Genomic DNA, 19,720 nt, shown 5'->3' on the forward strand with positions numbered 1-19,720 from the left:
GAAAGGCAGAAATTTACACATGGTGACTATTTGTATATGGTGTTGCAAATAGAATCGATAAGAGAGGCTGCGTTCACTCGAAAGCCATAGCTCCTGCAGTTTCTGCACAAAGAGTTTGTTCGGATGCCTTTCAAAAATCTACAAATACTCCCAGTACTAGCTCTTCCCCTTCTAGGGCTGCCAGGATAAGTTTTTTCGCTACAATAAAGCAAATTCTGTTACACACGCTTTACGGTAGCCAAATTGGGATAGAGTTAGAAGTTTACGTTTCCGCTCAAATTCTGCACATCTGCTCGGGACGACTTTTTCTAAAACTTTTTATATAACAGGCAGTATAGAGACCGGCTGGTAGTTATTCATGGCATTTTTATCTCTTTTCTTATGAAGTGCACTAACGTGAGCAACCTGCACTTTGTTTGGGAAGGTTGCTTGGTTTAGACAAAGATAAAAAATGTAGACCTTGACGCAAGAAGATCTGAAGCAAACTTAATTGGCTTTATTTGCATGCCGTCAATATGCTTAGCGGTGCCATTCCTGAGACTTTGCATAATGCAGTTTACTTCCTGTTCATTTACAGGTTTCACAAATGTGTTGCTCTCCTTGTAAACCAAGCCCGATAAACCATTGATGACATATGCATTATTAGTAATGGTGATAAAGTGATTATAAAGGGTATCAGGAAGTCCTTTCCCCGAAAGCTCGAATTTGTCTATTTTAAGGTTGTTAATTTTTATGGCCAACACGTTTCAATATCCAGTTTAAACTACTGTAAACGACATCAGGATGTCCAGCAGCTGAGGTAAAAATATTTGTGTCATAGTCCTGCCTAGCTTATTTGAAAGCCTTTATCTAGAATATTACGAAACATTTTTATTCACAAAAAACGTCCATGTCCTTGCAAGATATGAACTGCTTCTATAATTATTCTGTTTTCTTATCCTTTTGAGAAGTTGACCCACCGTTTAAGTACCTTTTTTCAGCTTTATGATTTGAAATGGAAATGAAGATTTATGTTTGCTTCGGGATTGTCATGAACTCTTGATAAGCACCTATTCTCAGCAGTATGTTTATACTCACTATCCCAAGATGTAATGGCAACATATAACAAAAAACTGATAAGTTTGTGTTCTGTGATTTTCTGCACCATGACTGGCGGTTGCTGAACTCTATTTTAAACGTTTTTTAGCTTGCAGCAAATATTTATAGACAGATGATCGCTTAGATCATATCCGAACACTCCGTCCTTAACGTAGTCGGAATTTTTTTTTACTTAGAGAGGTCAAATAAAGATGCTGGGTGCTCAGTAACTTTCGCAGGAGAAGTAATTACTTTTTAGAACATGCACATTTATTAATAAATGTAGTTAAGGAGTTTCAAGAGTTTGTCTGAATATTTTTGTTATCAACGAAGGAGGTGTTCGCTTGAGTTACTAGTATATGGAAGAGCCGCAAATGTAAATAAATTCTATATAACATAAGTTCATTATTAAATTCTGGTGGCCTGTGATTAGGCTGAGGTCCTTTTTCTCGTTGAAAAGACCGGTGTAACGACATCTCGCCAGCGGTTGAGTGGCGTTAAAGGCGCCTACAATGACGAGCGCGTAACTGGCCACTATTCGAACATTTGTTTAAATATTTGCATTACCTAGGACTGCCTTGCAGTACACGTTGAGAAGGGAAAATGTCGAGGGTTTCCCAGTTTGTGTCAGCTAAGTTCAAATGAAACTTGGATATCTCCACGCTGATATTATGGGTTCACGCATTTTCTTTTGATGCGTGTAGCGTAAATATGGTTATGAGTCTCCGCAATTCATATATCCCCACACTTTGACCTGCGAATTTGCCTCTTAAAGATAACTTATATATGGAAGAATATCGAAGGTTTATATGCGGCGCTGGAAGGACCCCACTTCATATTTATTGCTTCCGTAGTTGGTGCCTTGTTGGTGGTCTTGCGTGGCTGGTCTGTCCTAGGGCTTCTCCCAACTTGTGTTCTGCCACTTCTTGATAATCTCATTTATTTTATGTGCGGCACCTGATTCGTTGTGCACGAAATGTACACATGTTGTAAGACTTCCAAGCTTCTGTGAGATATGCGCTGTAGCCGAATCAGTTGTGCAGTATATGTATGCGGTATTATTTCGGCTATTCATGTGTTTCCTGCTTCTGGCTCTCCTCCCGGATGTTGCGACTAAACTGTGGGATTTTTAGCGTCATCTTGCTTTCTTTCTCGGTGTTGGCCAGGTTAGTTAATGCTTCCTTGAGCACCGGTCCGCTTTCTGGATCTAATCTGGATCGGGATGGTACGCGGGATGTTTGGCCGGATGAGCTGCGCCCACGAGACCTGCTCTGTCAGGCACGGATACACGGTGTGAATCACTGCACAATGCATTAAATGTACTACCACCCGCACAGGAAAGTCATCATCGTCATCTTCATCAGCCTCTCTACGCCTACTGCAGGGCAAAGGTCTGTCCCATGGATTTCCAATTATCCGGGTCCTGTGCTAACTGTGACCAATTTATCCCCGCAAACTTCTTGATCTCATCTGCCCATCTAACTTTCTGCCGCCCCCTGCAACGCTTGCCTTCTCTAGGGATACACTCTGTTACCCTTAACAGCCAGCGGTTATATTGCCTTCGCATTACATGCCCTCCCCACGTCCGGTTCTTCTTCTTAATTTCCACTGATATGTCCTTAACACCCGTTTTTCCCTGACCCACTCTGCTCTCTTCCTGTCCCTTAATATTACACCTATCATCTTCCGTTCCATTTCTCGCTAAGTCGTCCTCAATTTAAGTTGAGCCATCTTAGTGAGCCTCCAAGTTTCTGCCCTGTAGGGGAGTACCGGTAAGATTCAGCTGTCATACACTTTCCTCTTCAGGGCAATGGTAGGCTACCATTCATAATCTGAGAATGCTTGCAGAATGCACTCAACCTTATTCTCATCCTTTCAATTATCTCTGCATCATCTTTGGGATCCGGAGTCACTACTTGGACTGACTAGATATATTTTCTCGCCACTTCCACTGCCTCGCACACTATCTGAAACCACTGTGCTCTCCCGAAACTATTCAGCATTACAGTATATTTCTGCATAATTTTCAGGCCCAGAATTCAACTCTGCTTGTGCAGTGCGGTAGTCATGCTTTGCAATTCGACCCCCCCCCCCCGAGTTACATAGCAAGGCAACGTCATCAGCAAATCTGAGGTTACTGAGCTATTCTCCTATAGCCCTTACGCCCACCACCTGTTCCCAATATAATGCTCTGAATACATCTTGAGCATACTGTGAATAGCATTGAAGAAACGGTGTCTCCTTGTCTCACACCCTTGCTTATAGGTATTTTACTGGTCTCCTTATCGTGACGATGGTAGCTGCTGACCCATTATAGATATTCTCTAGTATACTTACGTAATGCTCAACTAGACCCTGATTCGGCAATGGCTGCATTACTGCTGAGGATTCGACAAAGTAAAATGCTTTTTTATAACCTATAAAAGCTATATATACGGGTTGAGTATACTCCGCGAATTTCTCTATCACCTGACTGACCATGTGAATATGGTCCACGAAACCCTGCTTGTTCATCAGGGTGACTGAGATTTAAAGGGGCAGAATTGTGTTAGCGATAACCTTGGTAAGTACCTTGTAGACGACTGTCAGTAAGCTGATCGGCCTGTAATTTTTCAAGTCCTTTATGTCACCTTTCTTATTGATTAGGATGATGTTCGCGTTCTTCCAGGATGCCGGTACACTCGCGGTCATTAGGCATTACGTATGTAGGTTTCCCAGTATTTCTACTACATTTTGCCCGCCATCCCTCACGAGGTCTGCCATTATGTGATCCTCACCAGGTGCTTTGCCCCCTTTCATTTCTTTCAAAGCCTTCCTTACTTCTTTAGTCGTTACTGGTGGGTTGTCTATCTCCTCTGAACTACTTTCTCGTTCGGCATTATCCTGGATGTCCCGGCTACTGTACAGATCCCTATAGAACTCCTCGACCACTGTGACTATTTTATCCCTATTTGTGATGACATTGCCTTGCTTATCTTTAAGTGCATACATCTGATTGGTCCCCACGCCTAGACGCCTCTTCACTGCTTTCAGGCTGCCTCCCTTCTTTACAGCATGTTCAATCCTCTCCAAATTATAGCTCCGTATGTCAGCTGTCATCCGCATATTAACTTCGAAAGCTCCGCTATCTCTCTGCAGCGGTGGAGACTACTATGCTTTGCGGTATCCTAATTAATCTTTCGTCCCCTGGAAACGTTTACCAGTAATCTGTCTAGCGATCTTACCTCCGACTTCTATTGCACACTCCGTGATGATGCGTGTAAGATTGTCGCTTTCTTCTACCCTGGTTACATGGCGGAAGTAATCGCAGTTACGTTTAACCGTGGTTACTAAACTTTAACCGCGGTTATCGCAAACTGTGTCAACAGCGGTCACTTGGTTGTGAGCGTAACAAAAATAAATTAACAGACTTTTACCCTCACGATAAAAAACAAAAGAGAAGCAGTGTGCACAAAAGGAAATATCGTCAAGACAGTTGCTTCAGACCCAAACGCCACGCACTCGCTCGCGGCGAGAGAGGAGCTTCCCCAACAGCTTGCAACCGGCTTGGTTTGCTAGGGTCGGCTCGGTGTTGGGAACTTTAAAGGACAACTGACACCAAATTTCGGCGTTAATATTATTGCACAGTTCGCTTCCTTTGCTCAACAGAAAACACATGCTGAAATATAAGCGGCCTGCGACGCGAAGAACATGCTTTAATTGGATCTCAGTTACCGCGCCGACGGAACAGCACGGAGAGCGGCACCCAGAAATGGACATCAGCGTGACATCATCCCGTGGTAGCCAATAGAAGTGACACGGACAGCGGTCATCAAAAACTCGTGACGTCACTTCACGCGCGCGGCCACGCGAGCGGCGACTAGGTGCCGGCGCATTCACAAACGGGTGCACGTAGCCAGAGCTACAGGCATAACCACTGCCTAGAAAGGCAATGTTGGCGAAAATAAAGTTCTACACACAGGAAAGGGCGCGATAATATAGCCCGGAATCGCAATAGAAGTCGCCTCAGGACTTTTATTGAAAGCGGGAATCGAATTTCTGTCGCAATGGTAGGTCTATAACCTTCAGGCGGCTCAGCCGTTCAGCTGCGGCGGCGGCGCGCTCGAAACAACGCCCCCACCGGCATCCGCAATGTTTTGACATCCGCACAAAGCGGTGAGGTCATGCAGGGATTCTGTCATATCCGCCTTTCGGGCTGAAAGCGCGGGAAATTGAAGCGAACGATTTTCAGCCCGTTCATAGTAATTAATTATCGCGCGCTGAAGGATTTAAAGTGCAGTGTCGGGTTCGCAAGACTATTAAGCATCGACAAAAGTAATAAAAATGGATCATAAAATTTTCGTGTCAGTACTCCTTTAAGCTTAGCATTGCGGCGCTGCTCATTTCCGAGGGCTAAAAACGCTTCATGATTGCCTGCTTCATCCGTTTTGGGGGGGCAAATGACGTGCGAAATTTACAAATTTAGCACGGTGTTTGTCGTAGTTGATCGGGTGGATTGGGAAAGGAGCCGGTGCTCACGGGCAGTGGCGCTGACTTCGAGAGCGACGCAAAGAACGCAAGCTCCTCTTGGGGGCAGCTTTGGGGAGCCCGCTGTTTGAGGGCCTTCGTCTCAGGTGATTTTTTTTCGCCTCCGCTGATGCGGCGCCACTTGCGTCCGAACTGACTTGTGCGATTTGGAACACTGGGGCTGCGGGAACTGTGGTTAGCATGACCGAACTGAGGTGGCCAAGCTCAGTTTGCGTGAACTATGGTTAGCGGGGTAACAGCAGTTTCGCCTCTCTTGTAACTCAGCAAACTGCGGTTTTGTCTACCCATAGTTTTGCTTAACCGTGGTAACTGTGCTCGTGTAACTAGGGTATTCCTGTGTAGTGAACTCTGCTTCCTCGCTTAGAGCTGAATTTCGGTTTTGAGCGCGATCCTGAAATCTTCGAATTCCCGTCTCACTGTTTGCTCATCGATCGGCTTCTTTCGTACTAGCGTGTAGCGGCCCCTCCTCAAATCAAGCCTAATTCTATATTGTAGCATCCTGTTGTATCTACAACTTACCCTACCGAGCACTTCCAAATCCTGCATGACGCCACGGCCATCGCATAGTATGAAGTCTATTTCATTATTATGCTCCCATTCGGGCTCTACCACGTTCACAAACGGCTCTCTCGTTTGCGGAAGAACGTATTCATGATGCGCAGACTATTACGCTCGGTGAACTCTACCAATAAGTTCTCTATGTTGTTCCTACAACCCAGACCAAAGTTAAACAATGATTTGTCTTCTGCCTGCTTCTTGCCTACTTTAGCATTGAAGTCTTATATAAATATAACTACGGTATACTGTGCTTTTACTTTAGCAATTGCCGATTCCGCATCTTCATAGGCGTGTTTAACCATTTCTCATAGCTGGATGTAGGCGCGTAGCTCTACATCCGTTGGCGCGAAAAAGCCATAATTTAAATTAGCAGCAGGAGGTGAAGCCATCACACAGGCTGGTAAAGGGCAACGGGGCACGCAGGTATAACACGAAAGTTTTTAGCTTCCACTGGGGATCACAAACACCCGTTCACGGAGGCCCACGCAAAAAATGTCAAAAAACAAAAGGCTATCAAAGAACCATGAACAGCTAGCGTCGTAAAAATCGCGTTTCTTTGCTTCCTACCGCTCGATACAAGAAACATCCTCAGTTTCCTGAGGAGAACTGCTAAATTATTATTTCTAGCAAAATATTTCGCTGCCATCTGGTGACTAAGCGTGAGGTAATTTGTAGATTTGACGCCTTTAAGGGATGACTACAGCTTTTCTGCTGATTCCACACTGGGACCGTAATCATTGTGTCAGAACCCTGCTATAAGGCCGTCATCACCGAACAGCTCAAGCATGACCACGGACTCTACTGTTCCCCTCTTGACGTAACATTTGGTGCCGCAAAACTCATTAAGAAGCCCAGAAACTGACCGAGAGAGCGGAAGGAATGCCAGTAGCGGCAGGTAATTGAGCCCCACAATCGTTCGACGCCGACTCACCCTGAGCTGGCTGGCTCCATGGCTAACTGCGACCGAACTGCACGCTCGAAGCCGCCAAAGCCGGAGTATTTACCGTCTTCCTCCATGGCGCCAAGTTAACAAAACTCGGGCAACGCCATGCGTTCACATCCCCGGTGCATCGACAATGAACACCCACTGGAACCCATGCCCCGATGCAGACATGCCACCACATACAGTCTACCGTGCTTGGCACGAACACTACCGTACTCAAGACCAAGCTGGTGAGCTGGACGATCTGCGTTCGTTGCGAAACCATGTCCGTACTGATTTCAAGAAAAGTCTAGATAACAGCGAGTGATTATTCACTTCACGATTTCCCCAAGAGTTAAAACTGAAAGCTGAGAACATAGCCTGCTATCTAGCTTTGTTCTTAAAATCTAGCTTTGTTCTGGCTACGTTTTTTTCTGAAAATAGCTTGCTACATAGAGGACAGTACAACAGCATGCAACGCTCGAACCTCATCGATACGCAGCGCCAACAGAAAAGGGGTGCCGAACTGCGAGAAAGATTGGCGTCGCTGCGTGCCTCATGGCTGAAGCTGTTTGTGGCCGACGCATGAAGCGGCGGCAGGAATATGTTGAGTATATCGCTGGGACCTTCACATTCGTGTAAACGCCCTGCTTTAAAGGGACAGACAACCGATTTTTGTCGAGTATATATTCTCTATCCCAAATGAAAGGGCATCACTTAAAGCACCTTGACGAGAAACGGTTTTGCTGATAATGCCCTAGAACTTTTTGAATCGCAATTTTTAGATCTGCGAGCCGTGTGTGTCCCTCCCAAAAATGATGCTGGCAACCATGACATGGAGTAGCTGGGCAACATACTTTTACTTTTGTCTGTATGCGAAATGAAAAACGATATTTAAAAACTTGTCCCCAGCAAAAAAAGTTTGAATCGAAGGCTTTCCTGTTCCGTTATGTGTTTTTTAAATGCAATAGTCTATTGTGCATGAATGCGCCATCTGTTGGGATAAACGATAGGTAGAATCTAGCTTCACGTTGTGCAGGTGGGAAGTTCGATTCTCCCCGGGGGCGACGTTTTTTTTTTTTTAGGCTGCCGTTGGCGTATTTGGAAACTGAAATCAAATATTTTGGCAGAACAAACGCCTCTGCCTCAGGCAGAATCGTCAAAGCTCCTTCACTAGGTCTGTTTACTGAACGCTGCCGTTGATTCTGGGCATGGTGGCTCAGTTAGCCACACTGAGAGCAACCCAGCGGCAGCGGGCGGCGTGTCTTTAGAATTTTCAAAATAATGTTTATAAATACATATACAATTTAACCTTGTACAAATACTTGTGTTAAAAGGTTTTCAATGCGTAAATAAACGTTTCAGCAGTTACAGTAGCTGCTAGGTTTGCAGGTCACGTGACAGGGACACATATTGTAGGGCCAAGTTTCGACACTACGATCCGCCACCCTTCCGATTTCAGGAAGTTTGCTGCCAAATTAAAATCATTTCGCCGATTTGTTTAGAAATTGCTTGTGGTTACCGGGCTATATAAAACGCTGGCTTTCATATGAGCTATAGAACATATACGCGACAAAAATCGGTTGTCTGTCCCTTTAAAGCCGACATCCCCGCACACGTCAGCCATGACCATGGATCCTGCTGTTTGTCTCCTCCTGCTGTAACATCTTGCTCGCAACCAGAGGGCGCTGTGGTCACCGTTGTGTTCGACCGCGCCTCGCTGGGGCTCTGGGTTTTTTCGCCTTCTGCTACGACATTTTCCGCCCGGACCCTCAAATCTGCTATTCATCGGCGTCGAAAACTTAGAGGATTCACCTGGGCAAGTTGTTTTGGAGATTCCTTGCTTTACCTTGGCGAAAATCTAGTCTTCACCGACAACGCCGGAGCTAGGCTTAGCGAATGGGCCTAGCTCCCAATGGCCGTCATGGAAGTCGCCGTGGAAGGTGAAGAGATTCACCCTAGCGAACTCGACGATGCAAACTGGGCCCCAATACGCAGGCGACAACGCGCCTTCAACGAAGCGAAAACTGAACTACAGATCCCGCCCCCGCTGAATAAACAGCATGCTCAACAACCCCGCAAGAGCCGACCGGCTCGCCGAAGTTCACCGATGACGCAACTTCCGGAGGCGGATATCAAGGTGGTCCTCCGGCCCAGAGGAGGACTAAACCTCAAGTTTGTGGCCCAAGCTTCTCTTGTCGACGCTATATTTCACGCAGCCAACGTCCCCCGAAACCCGACAGACCAGATCCGGTTCCACCATATTTCTAATTATCTCCTAATCAGCACTCCGTCAGAAGAACGAGCCCAGAAATACGCTACTATCCAGTCGCTCATTGTCAAGAACAAAGCTTACGTGATGGCCACGCATGTCTCCGCGCCAGCAAACACGGCCATGGGTGTCATATTTAACATCCCCGAAGAGGACACGCCGGAAGAAATTACCAGCATCATAGTAGAATACAACCCCGATCTGCACATCTTGGAAGCTAGGCTTCTCGGCAGCTCCAACAACTCGCAAATACTTTTTCACGGCACAAAGTTCCCCTTTTGGATCAGATACCGGGCTGCCACGTACCGGTGTAAGCCATTTAGGCGCAAGACAGAAGCAATCATCGCGTGCTATCAGCCTGGGCACGTCGAGATGTGTGCCCTAATTCAACGCCCACTGCCAGATGCTCCAAGTGTGGATCAGCTGAGCCTGCATAACGACATCACTGCGTCCTCAAGTGTGTGGTGTGCGAAGGACAGCACATCACGGGTTCCGCCGTCTGTCCCAAGAGATCCAGCCGCGACGAAGACAGCAGACATACTCTCAAGCCGTCGCAGAGGCAAAGGAGGACACCTCGGGCGCACAAGACCCCATACCGGACCAGCCCTCCTTGAAAGAAGAGAACGATCAAACACCCCTACCGGAAGAAGAAGCTCGTCCAAATTTCAAACCCGCCACCAGTCAAGAAGAAGCTTGTCGAAGTCTCAAACTCGACACCAGTCAAGATCCCCCTCAGCTAATCGGCAAAAAATCTCACAAGCCGAACGGGGAAGATCCGCCTCTACAAAGAGCACGGCCCTGGAAGCAACCCAAGACAAGCATCAGGGCGGCGACAAGTCGGTAAGCTTTGCGGTGCTTCCTCTCGCTGCTCTATGAAATCCCCCCCCCCCCAATACACTCCGATCTAGGGAAAGAATTACCTAGCATTAGAGCCGAAATCATGCTGCTCAGTCAGGAAAATGAGGCCTTAAGACAAGAGAACAAAACACTCCGAAATCAAATTGAAAATTTACAACACCACGAATCGGGGTCGACTCCGCCGGCTGCTAAGAAGCGAGCAACCACTGAAACAGTCTCAGCGACAGGTAATACAGAAGCAGCCCAACTAAGATACCATGAAAGGAGGTTTACCATCTTAGAACCCAACGCCTCATGGACTAGGAAACACATAACAGAGTTGAAAAAAATTTGGAAAAGCTACTACATATTACATACCAATATGGGAACCTTGCCAGCTGCCATAGAATTCCTCCGAGGAGAGCTGCACACTTGTATCATGTATGCAGAGTGTTTTAAACACAGTAAGTAACCCCGCAGCGCAGGCACCCCAAATAGATAACCAATATGGCCAACAATGCTAATAGAAAACTCGGCACCATGCGAATCTGGCCGTGCGACTGCCGAGAATTCAAACGGAAAAAGGGCAGCTTACAATCGCATATACAAAGCCTGGAAACGACTTTTTAAATAATAGCACTACAGGAAACAGGCACAGTAGTGAAGTTGCCAGGCTACAAAGCCTTCGAAAACACTGATGACCCCAAAACGGCAGTCTTGGTAAACAGAAATCTACCCGCCTATAGAACCCAATTCGACAGCGTAAAATTTTCTCATGAAATTATAACAACCCTGCCGAAAAACAGAGCAGAAATCCAACTCTTAGTACTCGACTTATATAGTGCTCCGAAAGCTACAGACCATAAATTTATTCTCTTACTTTCCCTAGCGCGTAAAGAAGCTGGACCTCATGCTCTCATCATAGTGGGAGACTTTAATGCACATAGCATGGCATGGGGGTACCCAACGTGCAACCCTAACGGACGAGACCTCCGGAATGAGGCCCAAATACATCACCTCAAGCTAGAATCAGAAGTTAACACGCCAACCAAAATTGGCAACAGTGTACAGCGAGATTCCACACCTGACTTCACATTCCCACTACACATAAAGAAAGCCACTTGGAATGGAGCAGACACATCTCTCGGTAGCGACCACTACATAATACAGACTGTACTGACGCTAACACATAGAATCACACGTGTTCCTAGGCAGAAAACCCTCACAAACTGTGACAACTTCCGAAAGATCCGAGAGTCGAGCGATGAACCAAGTAGCATTGAGAATATAACAGGCATAGATCAATGGGTCGAACAGCTGTTGAAAGATGTTAAAGCTGCCACAAAAAACCTGGATCTGGAAATACTGTCCTAAGCTGTTGACCCACACCTTAACCATCTGTGGGAAGCCTACAAAAGCATACAAATAACATGGCGAAAAAACAAAAGCAACCGAAAACTCAGACTTAGACTATCTAAACTTGATAAAGACATACAAAGGCATTCAACGCGCTTATCTCAAGATCAATGGGACCAAATTTGCTATCAAATGAAAGGAAACGCGAGTGTGAGGAAAACATGGCAGCTCCTCAGGCATCTGCTCGACCCAGATAAGAGCAAAACTGACCAAAGACACAGACTGACTAAAATATTCCAAGCTTTCCCAGGCACTGACGGAGACTTAATAGAACAAGTCAGAAAAACCTGCCTCTCCTTTGGAACTCCAAAATCCCTCCCAGCAGTATGGCGGGCAACCAAATCCGGTGATGGACAAGGAAATAACGGAGGCAGAGGTGCGTGCGACAAAACGTAAATTTCGTACAGGGTCAGCCCCTGGCCCATACCAAATAACCAACAAAATGTTGAAGAATCTGGATGACGAGTCGATTACTAATATTACGAAGTTTTTCAATCAGTGTTGTAAAGAAGGCGTCATCCCTCAGGCATGGAAACACGCAAAAGTTGTATTTATTCCGAAACCTGGCAAACCCTTAACTCTCGAATATCTAAGGCCAATCTCTTAACCTCGTGCTTGGGAAAGCTAATGGAACATATTATCCTAGCAAGACTGACACAGCACATACAAGATACACAGTTGCTCCCACACACAATGATAGGCTTCAGGGCCGGACTGCCTACACAAGATATTCTGCTCCAGCTATCTCATGACATTATAACCCCTTCAGATAGCCTAGACACAGCGGCAATCCTGGCACTAGATTTTGCCAAGACTTTTGACAATGTCACCCACGCTGCCATCATGAAAGGGCTAGAATCAACTAACCCAGGAACCTGCACATACAACTACATCAGGAACTTCTTTACAAACAGAACTGCAGTACTTAACATAGGAAGCGTCACGTCGAACACTATTTTACTTTCAGACAAGGGCACACCGCAAGGGGCAGTGCTCTCCCCGCTCCTATTTAACCTGGCAGTATTTAACATTCCCAAAAAGCTAAGACTGATCCTTGACCTGACATTTAGTCTGTATGCAGATGATATCACTCTGTGGATGAGAGGCGATAGCGACGCATACATAGAGGAGACTCTGCAGAAGGCCTCACAGGTTGTAATAGAAGAAGCAAAGAAGGTTGGATTATAATGTTCACCAAATAAATCTGAACTCCTGCCAATCCCCCCCAAACGAAGTAAACAAAAACTCTCTGACATTAAAATACACATTAACAACAATCTGATACCAGAGGTCTCACCACTAAAAATCCTAGGTCTTCAAATCCAGAACAACAGGGTAAACACTAAATTCCTCCAGGCAATAGAGAGACATATCAACCAAACAATCGGTCTGATTCGCCGAATTTCAAACAGACGCAAAGTCTTGAAAAAAGATGAGAGAATTAGGCTGGTACAAGCGTTTGTCATCAGATGAATAAATTATTCTTTACCATATCTAAACCCAAGCACTGCAGAACTGAAGAAAGTGAATCAGTTAATAAGAAAAATATATCAAACCACACTGCACCTGCCCCTGTGCACGTCCACAGCCATACTCGAGGAACTAGGAGTGTACAATAAATTCGAAGAACTTATTGAAGCTTACCTGTTAAATCAATACGGTTGATTATTCAAAACCCCTACAGGAGTACACATCGTGCTTAACTTAGGTATCAAACATCCTGCTAAACAAACTGGCGCACTCCCGATACCGCATGACACGCACGCAAATCTGATCATTAGGCCAATCCCAAGAAACATGCATCCCGTACACCACGTAGAGCGAAGGGCAAAAAAAGCTCGAGCTCTAAAGACAAAATTTGGAAGCAAGCCCAACGTCGTGTATGTTGATGAAGCTGAGTATAGACACCACGAGGCCTACGCGATCGCCGCAGTAAACGCCGGAGGGTCCCCTTTAGATACCGCAACTGTGAAGACCCTCAGTCCTGAGGCAGCGGAATAGGCGGCAATAGCCATACCACTTTCACTGCAACCCACCCCAACCACAGTCATCTCAGATTCGAAAACCGCAATTCAAAATTTTTCTGCCGGCTTAAGCTCCAAATCAGCACTCAAAATTTTGAACCGAAATCCCCCTTGTCCCGCGTAGAACTTGTCGGTACACCGGCGCACTCTGGCTTCGACAAAAATGGTGCAGCTCACGAAATGGCGCGAGGCATCACCATCCGGACTGGAGCTAGGCTGCATCCAAACCACGGATCCAGATCTACAAGAGACAGACTAGTGTCTTACAATGACATCACGCAACATTACCGCCTCTGCCGCCGGTTCTGCCCTCCGGCGGAAAAAAACCTAACTAACGAGCAAGCCCACGTCTGGCGCCTCCTACAGACAAACACCTTCCCAAACCCCGTTAGGCTAATACACATTCTCCCGTCAATATACCCCACACCCGATTGCCCCCTAGGCGGCGCCCCAGCCAATCTACCTCACATAATATGGGCCTGCCCTCAAAATATTCCCTACATAACATCCGAAGAGCAGTGGGAGGAGGCGCGGCGTAGCCCGGACCCAGGCGTGCAAACCACCCTGGTCACCCGAGCTACCGTCGTCGCCGCTCGGCTCATGCTTGTGGCCACGAGTATCCTCTAACCTAAGGAGATGCTCAATAAAAATTCTCGCAACCATACGCACCAACATCTTTGTAAGTGATAAAAAATTGAACATAAAATCTGTTTTTTAAGTGGCGTTAGTCTCGTCTTGAAAACAAGCATCTGAGTGATACTCTACATCAGCATGCTTTAAATAGATGTGAATAAATTGCGGGCTTTTTTTACAGTGCATTTGCATGGCACCAAGCCTCAGGGTTGATTAAGGCGACCAGGTACCCTCAACTAAAACCTTGAGTGGATATTTATTCATAAGGGAAGTCATATTGTTTGTGTAGCAGCAACATCTTGCTCAACTATCCCAGTATTAACTGTGATAGTTCAGCAAGATACCACCACGACACAAACTCCATGTCTGGTAGAAAGTTTTACCCAGTGAGGATGCTAGACCATGGATCCATTGGCTGTAACTAACCTGCAGGAGCGGAGCCAAAGCCTTCTCCAGTAGTCGCACCCACTGCTTGCACTAAGTGCGTGACGGGGCGACGCCGGGTTTATAAACACGTAGCGCTCTCAAGCTGTCACCGGAGACCCAAGCAATGCCAGATAACGGAGTAGCTGGCCGGCGATATAATTTGGGCTGATTATTAGCCTCAAATAACGGCGGGCTGGTCGGCCGAGTGCGTAGCTATCTTGGCAGCTGCTGTGGTCCGATGATCTCTTCCAAGCCGGTGACTAGAGTTGCATGTTTTTGCGCAGAGTGCAATGTTGCTTAGCGCAGATGCAACTTCCTCAAGGGATCCTTGGCAGTGAAATATGCTGGGTGGACAGATTCGCACTAGCTTCTGATGAATGAATGAATGAATGATTGCAGGGTTTAACGCGCCGACGCAACGCAGGCGATGAGGCGCGCCGTAGTGGAGGGCTCCGGATTAATTTTGACCACCTGGGGATCTTTATCGTGCGCCGAAATCTCGAACACACGGGCGTTTTTGCTTTTCGCCTCCATCAGAAAAGCGGCCGCCGCGGCCGGGAATCAAACCCGCGACCTCGTGCTCAGCAGCGCAACGCCTTAGCCACTGAGCCACCGCGGCGGGTCGCACTAGCTTCTAATTGACACACAATATTGATGGCGTCTAGATATCAGGCATGGTCAAAGCGTGATGACTGTATAGTACATACACTGTCAAAAACGCCAAACTACAACATAAGCAGCGTTTTTTTATTCAATTCTTTTCTTGGCCTAATTAGAGTACACCATCCGAAAAATAGTTCCCGGCATAATTATCCTGCGGCTGGGGCCCAAAGAAAAGAAGTGCGCCAGGTTATTCTCACATATTTCTGCAGGTCAGCTTGATATCCCTCCTCTTTTAAGGCACATAGCCGTGTTCCTATTTATGGCTAGAGCTGAAAAGCGTACATTTATATTATTCAATGCTTAATAAGAGCTGGTTCGCGCTCAACAGTTTTAGTGTATCTTATATCTTGCTAAGTTGGAGTGAATGCACTTCCGTAAAGATTGTGTAATGTCGAGGGAGGTGCCCTCTGCATATAAGACGGCTAGCGCGTGGTAAAAAAAACGAATGGGAAGTGATAATAAAAAGGTAAATGAGTATTGGACCTAAAGTATATCCCTGCGGTATGCCATTAGTTATTTCATTTAGTGATGATCCGTTATGAGCTACCTGGAGCTACCTGCACAATTGTATGTGATTCTGTGATTAATTAGGTAGTTTCCAAAGAATTTCATGGCTGGCCTACAAAACATTTAGGGTTATATTTTAGTGAGAAAATTTACATTAGAGACAGGGTGAAAAGTTCTTTTACGTCATAATATACCTAAAGTGAATTGACTGTTGTTGAGTGCAGTATTACTTCCTTGTGTACCTGAATGCCGCTCCTGTTGCTGCAGCGTAATTTTTTTATTCACCACAAGTTGTCCAAAATACATAGCAGAAACTGTTGAGCCAATAGCCGAACCTAGTTTAGGCCCAGTACATAAATACACAATACAGCAGCAGGTAAGACAAAAGATACTAATTACAATACAATGCACGAAAACAAAATAATTACAAAAAATTGAACAGAACAAAAAAGGAACCGGAGTTCGTGCGATGTTGGATAGGTAGTACCTTTTTAGTGTGCATACAAAGTCATTAGCTGTTTTTATCTCTACAGGTAAAGTGTTCCAAACCTATGCTCCATAATATTGTAGTAGCCGTTGACCATAGATATTTCGGGTTACAGGCAAATTAAAATTCAGGTTGCTAGCATTCCTAGTGTTCCTTGTAGGTAACACAAACAAATTTATTAAAAAAGGACTGCAATGGAGAATAATTTTGTTGACAACTATACAACCCTTCATTTCACGGACAAGCAAGAATGGAAGTATTTGAAGCTTAGAGAAAAACGAACGGCTGGGAACACAAGAGTTAGAAAATGTCATGATACGTAACGCTCGTTTTTATAGGCGGATGATAGGGTCTAAATAAGTTTTATATGTGAATGGCCAAGATTCACAACAATACATCAAGTGACAATGAACGAGTGAGTAGTATAACCTTCAGAATTGAGATACTGAAGCACGTTCTACTCCTTAAAAGGGCGAAACAAGACGATGCAAGTTTAGAGGACATCGTTTCTATATGCCCTTCCCAGTTCATATGGCAGTCCAGAGTCACGCCTAGATATTTGGTGGAGTCAACTTGCTCAAACAAACAATTATTAAAATATATTTTCATGAAGTCTGCATCAAATAGCCTATGTGGGGGACGGGAAAGGATGTACTTCGTTTTCGAACTGAAGCACGTTAAACACGTTAATGCCCGTTAAGCCAATTTGATAAGCGCAACAACTCATGATTTATCGCACTTATACATGTTCAGCTGACTTTCTACCGACTATAATTTCGGCCTCGTCCGCATACATTAGGACCTTGGATGACGTAAAATAAGTAGAAAGATCGTTAGCGTACAGGGAATATATACACCGAACCGAGGACCGAGCCCTAAGGACTACCTGTTGAGATTTCTAATTGTGATTATCAAACATCGGCAACAGAAACATACTGTTTGCGATTGGACAAGTAGCTGGAAAAAAATTCTGGGATGCGCCTCTGTAACCCGTAGTTTTCTAAAATTTCCTAGAGAATGGAATGCGTTACGGAGTCGAAGGCCTTTTTGACGTCAAGAAATAACACACCCGCTATTTCACTGTTATGTAAAGAGGAGTACACTTCTTGAGTAAATACCGTTACAGCAGAGGACGTGGACCTATTTGTAGTAAATCCATGTTGGGTTGAAGTTATGATGTTATTTTGTTCTATGTATTTTCGTAGACGAACAGAGATTAGTTTTTCAAACACACTGTTTATAACGCTCAAGACGGATATTGGCCGATAACTGCCAGGTTCATTACGGTCATCGCTTTTAAAATTTGGTGACATCCTTGCTACTTTTAGGTTACATCATTATTGTTACATCAATATTACATCAATATTGTTATCCAGTACATGAACAGTAATTCCATCATGACCGGCGGATTTCCTGTCTGTCAGCATTGATATTCGCCAAACTCCTGTTTATTTTCTTTCAAAGTATGTTTTTACACAAATTCACACTCTGTAGATTATATTTTTTCAAGCATGGTGTTTATTCACTATTCTGGTGGTCCAGTGATTTGTGATGTTGCTCGGGTGATCTGTTTTCAATATTAAGGTTATCGGCTCAGTTGCGTGTTCTTGAGGGTGCAATCGTGATGTAAATTATAGGATAAAAATTGATTTATTCGGTGACCCAGCGTGTCCATTATATTTTTATGTATTGAGTCTAAGCCGATCCCACCGAGGGCTGCTTTGACCAGCGTTTGCTTTCTGAATTTCCAATTTCACCTGCCGTAACTTCTTTGAAACAAAAGCTACTTGCAGGCGGAGCGGGCAAGATATGTGTATGGTACGGTTGGGGAACAACGCAGCACAATGGGGCAAGATAACATCATAAAACAAAGGAAGTAAACAGGACGACCGCTCACTCTCTACTTATTTTTATTGAAAACGCACTACTTTAGCTTTATGTAAACAGCGATGATTCTTTTCTGGTCACCACTGGTTTATATCAGCCAATGACACACAAACACTACCGAACAAGAAAGCCAAACAATCAACGCCACATTGTTACCAACGTGCCACACCTTATGAAAAGGAAAGTTTAGAAAAAAAGTATATTCTTTCACATGCACGGCCATTGGATGACACATCCGCTCCCACACTTATTTATATAAAACGCTTCCGCCAATGCTCTTGTTTTGTGGCCTTTTTGCTTCTACGGGATTTCTGTATTGCAGAACAATGAATTCATAAAGTAAAATCTGTTTTTTCTTGCGATAGTGAACCAGATGGCATGAATACTACCTTACAGATATAGGTTAACTCCCGTTACGCGAAGAAAAGCAAGGAGGGAGCGGTGGTGGGGTCCCCATATCCGCCGGTGGAGGCAATGTGGTCTGCCAGGATGGAGGCGTGTGCCTCGACGGTGTCGTGTTCTGGCCACTTCGAATGAAGTGCACGTCCACAGCAGGTGTTCTGTGTCCGTATCTTCGGCAGGAGCCGTGCAAAAGGGCCAGTTATGTGCGAACTGGGCATGGTAGTGAGGTGGCCACTCCCGGGTAACAGCGGGAGCGAGGGCTACACGAACACGAAGGCTTTGCAGCAAGACTTCCTCCCATCGAGCGAGTCTACTAGGGAGGTCCGTTCCACGTGGTTGAATTAAAGGACGCGTAGCGCGACGATCTTCTTTCTGTTGGAGAAACTGTCCTGGGGCATCTATCGTCAGTTATGGCAATGGTCGTGGAACGAATGCAGGGTGACAGGCACCATCCGCCGCAATTCGAGCGGGGAGCGTATTTCGCCGCACCCACAAGGGCTGAAGAGGTATGTATCCAATATAGCATGAATGTCACTCGAGATAGCTGAGTTTTTATTTACTCAATGTAAATCACTTACAGCCTCCGCGGTGTGTGTATAAATTTGTATAGTACCTCCAGGGGCTTGATGAAGAGCAGGAGTTAGGGGTTGTAAGCCGTCCCGGATGCCTGAAAGCTAGGCCAGCATAAACGGCAGGGTGCGGCGTGTTTTGTAGAACCACGTTTGTTAGCCTCTGGGTGGAGGGTGAACATTGTAGTGTTGTGGTCTACACGTCGTCCCTTGCCCCAGCGTCAGCATATGCCTGCACCACTGGGAATTGAGATTCAACCGCCAGTTCATCTGCGACCGCAAGCATGTCAGAATATCCGTCAGATCGACTGTGCAGCCGCGTAGTGGCCTGTTGTCGGTCACCTGGTGGTATAGCCAAGGTGGCCTTGTAAGGACGCAGACTGGGGATGTGGCCAGTGAACGACCCATGTAGTTGCCTAACACGGTTGCCTCAGCAACAAAAGTGAGTTTATGCATGCGAGTGGATCGACGCTAATGGACAAGCTCATCCAATATGTAAGCTTTAGCTTCAGC

General features: G+C 45.6%; 1 protein-coding gene and 1 long non-coding RNA gene across 3 annotated transcripts in view; one reads left to right on the top strand and one right to left on the bottom strand.

Annotated features, from left to right (window-relative positions):
• Window positions 1-13,874, bottom strand: part of LOC144168848 (uncharacterized) — a 57,141-nt gene extending 43,267 nt beyond the window's left edge. Inside the window, exon 1 of one of the 2 annotated variants that reach the window (XM_077697834.1) lies at window positions 13,811-13,874. In XM_077697834.1, the coding sequence (XP_077553960.1) occupies window positions 13,811-13,833 (23 nt within the window). In that variant the 5' untranslated portion in view covers window positions 13,834-13,874. The remainder of the gene's footprint in view (window positions 1-13,810) is intronic. The other variant, XM_077697835.1, reaches the window with a different exon arrangement.
• LOC144168852 (uncharacterized) overlaps window positions 1-19,720 on the top strand; it is a 223,233-nt gene that overhangs the window by 173,591 nt on the left and 29,922 nt on the right. The window lies entirely within an intron of this gene.

Source organism: Haemaphysalis longicornis, unplaced genomic scaffold (assembly GCF_048455015.1).
Source record: "Haemaphysalis longicornis isolate Haplotype H1 unplaced genomic scaffold, Haemaphysalis longicornis Haplotype H1 scaffold_2, whole genome shotgun sequence".
NCBI lineage: Eukaryota > Metazoa > Arthropoda > Arachnida > Ixodida > Ixodidae > Haemaphysalis > Haemaphysalis longicornis.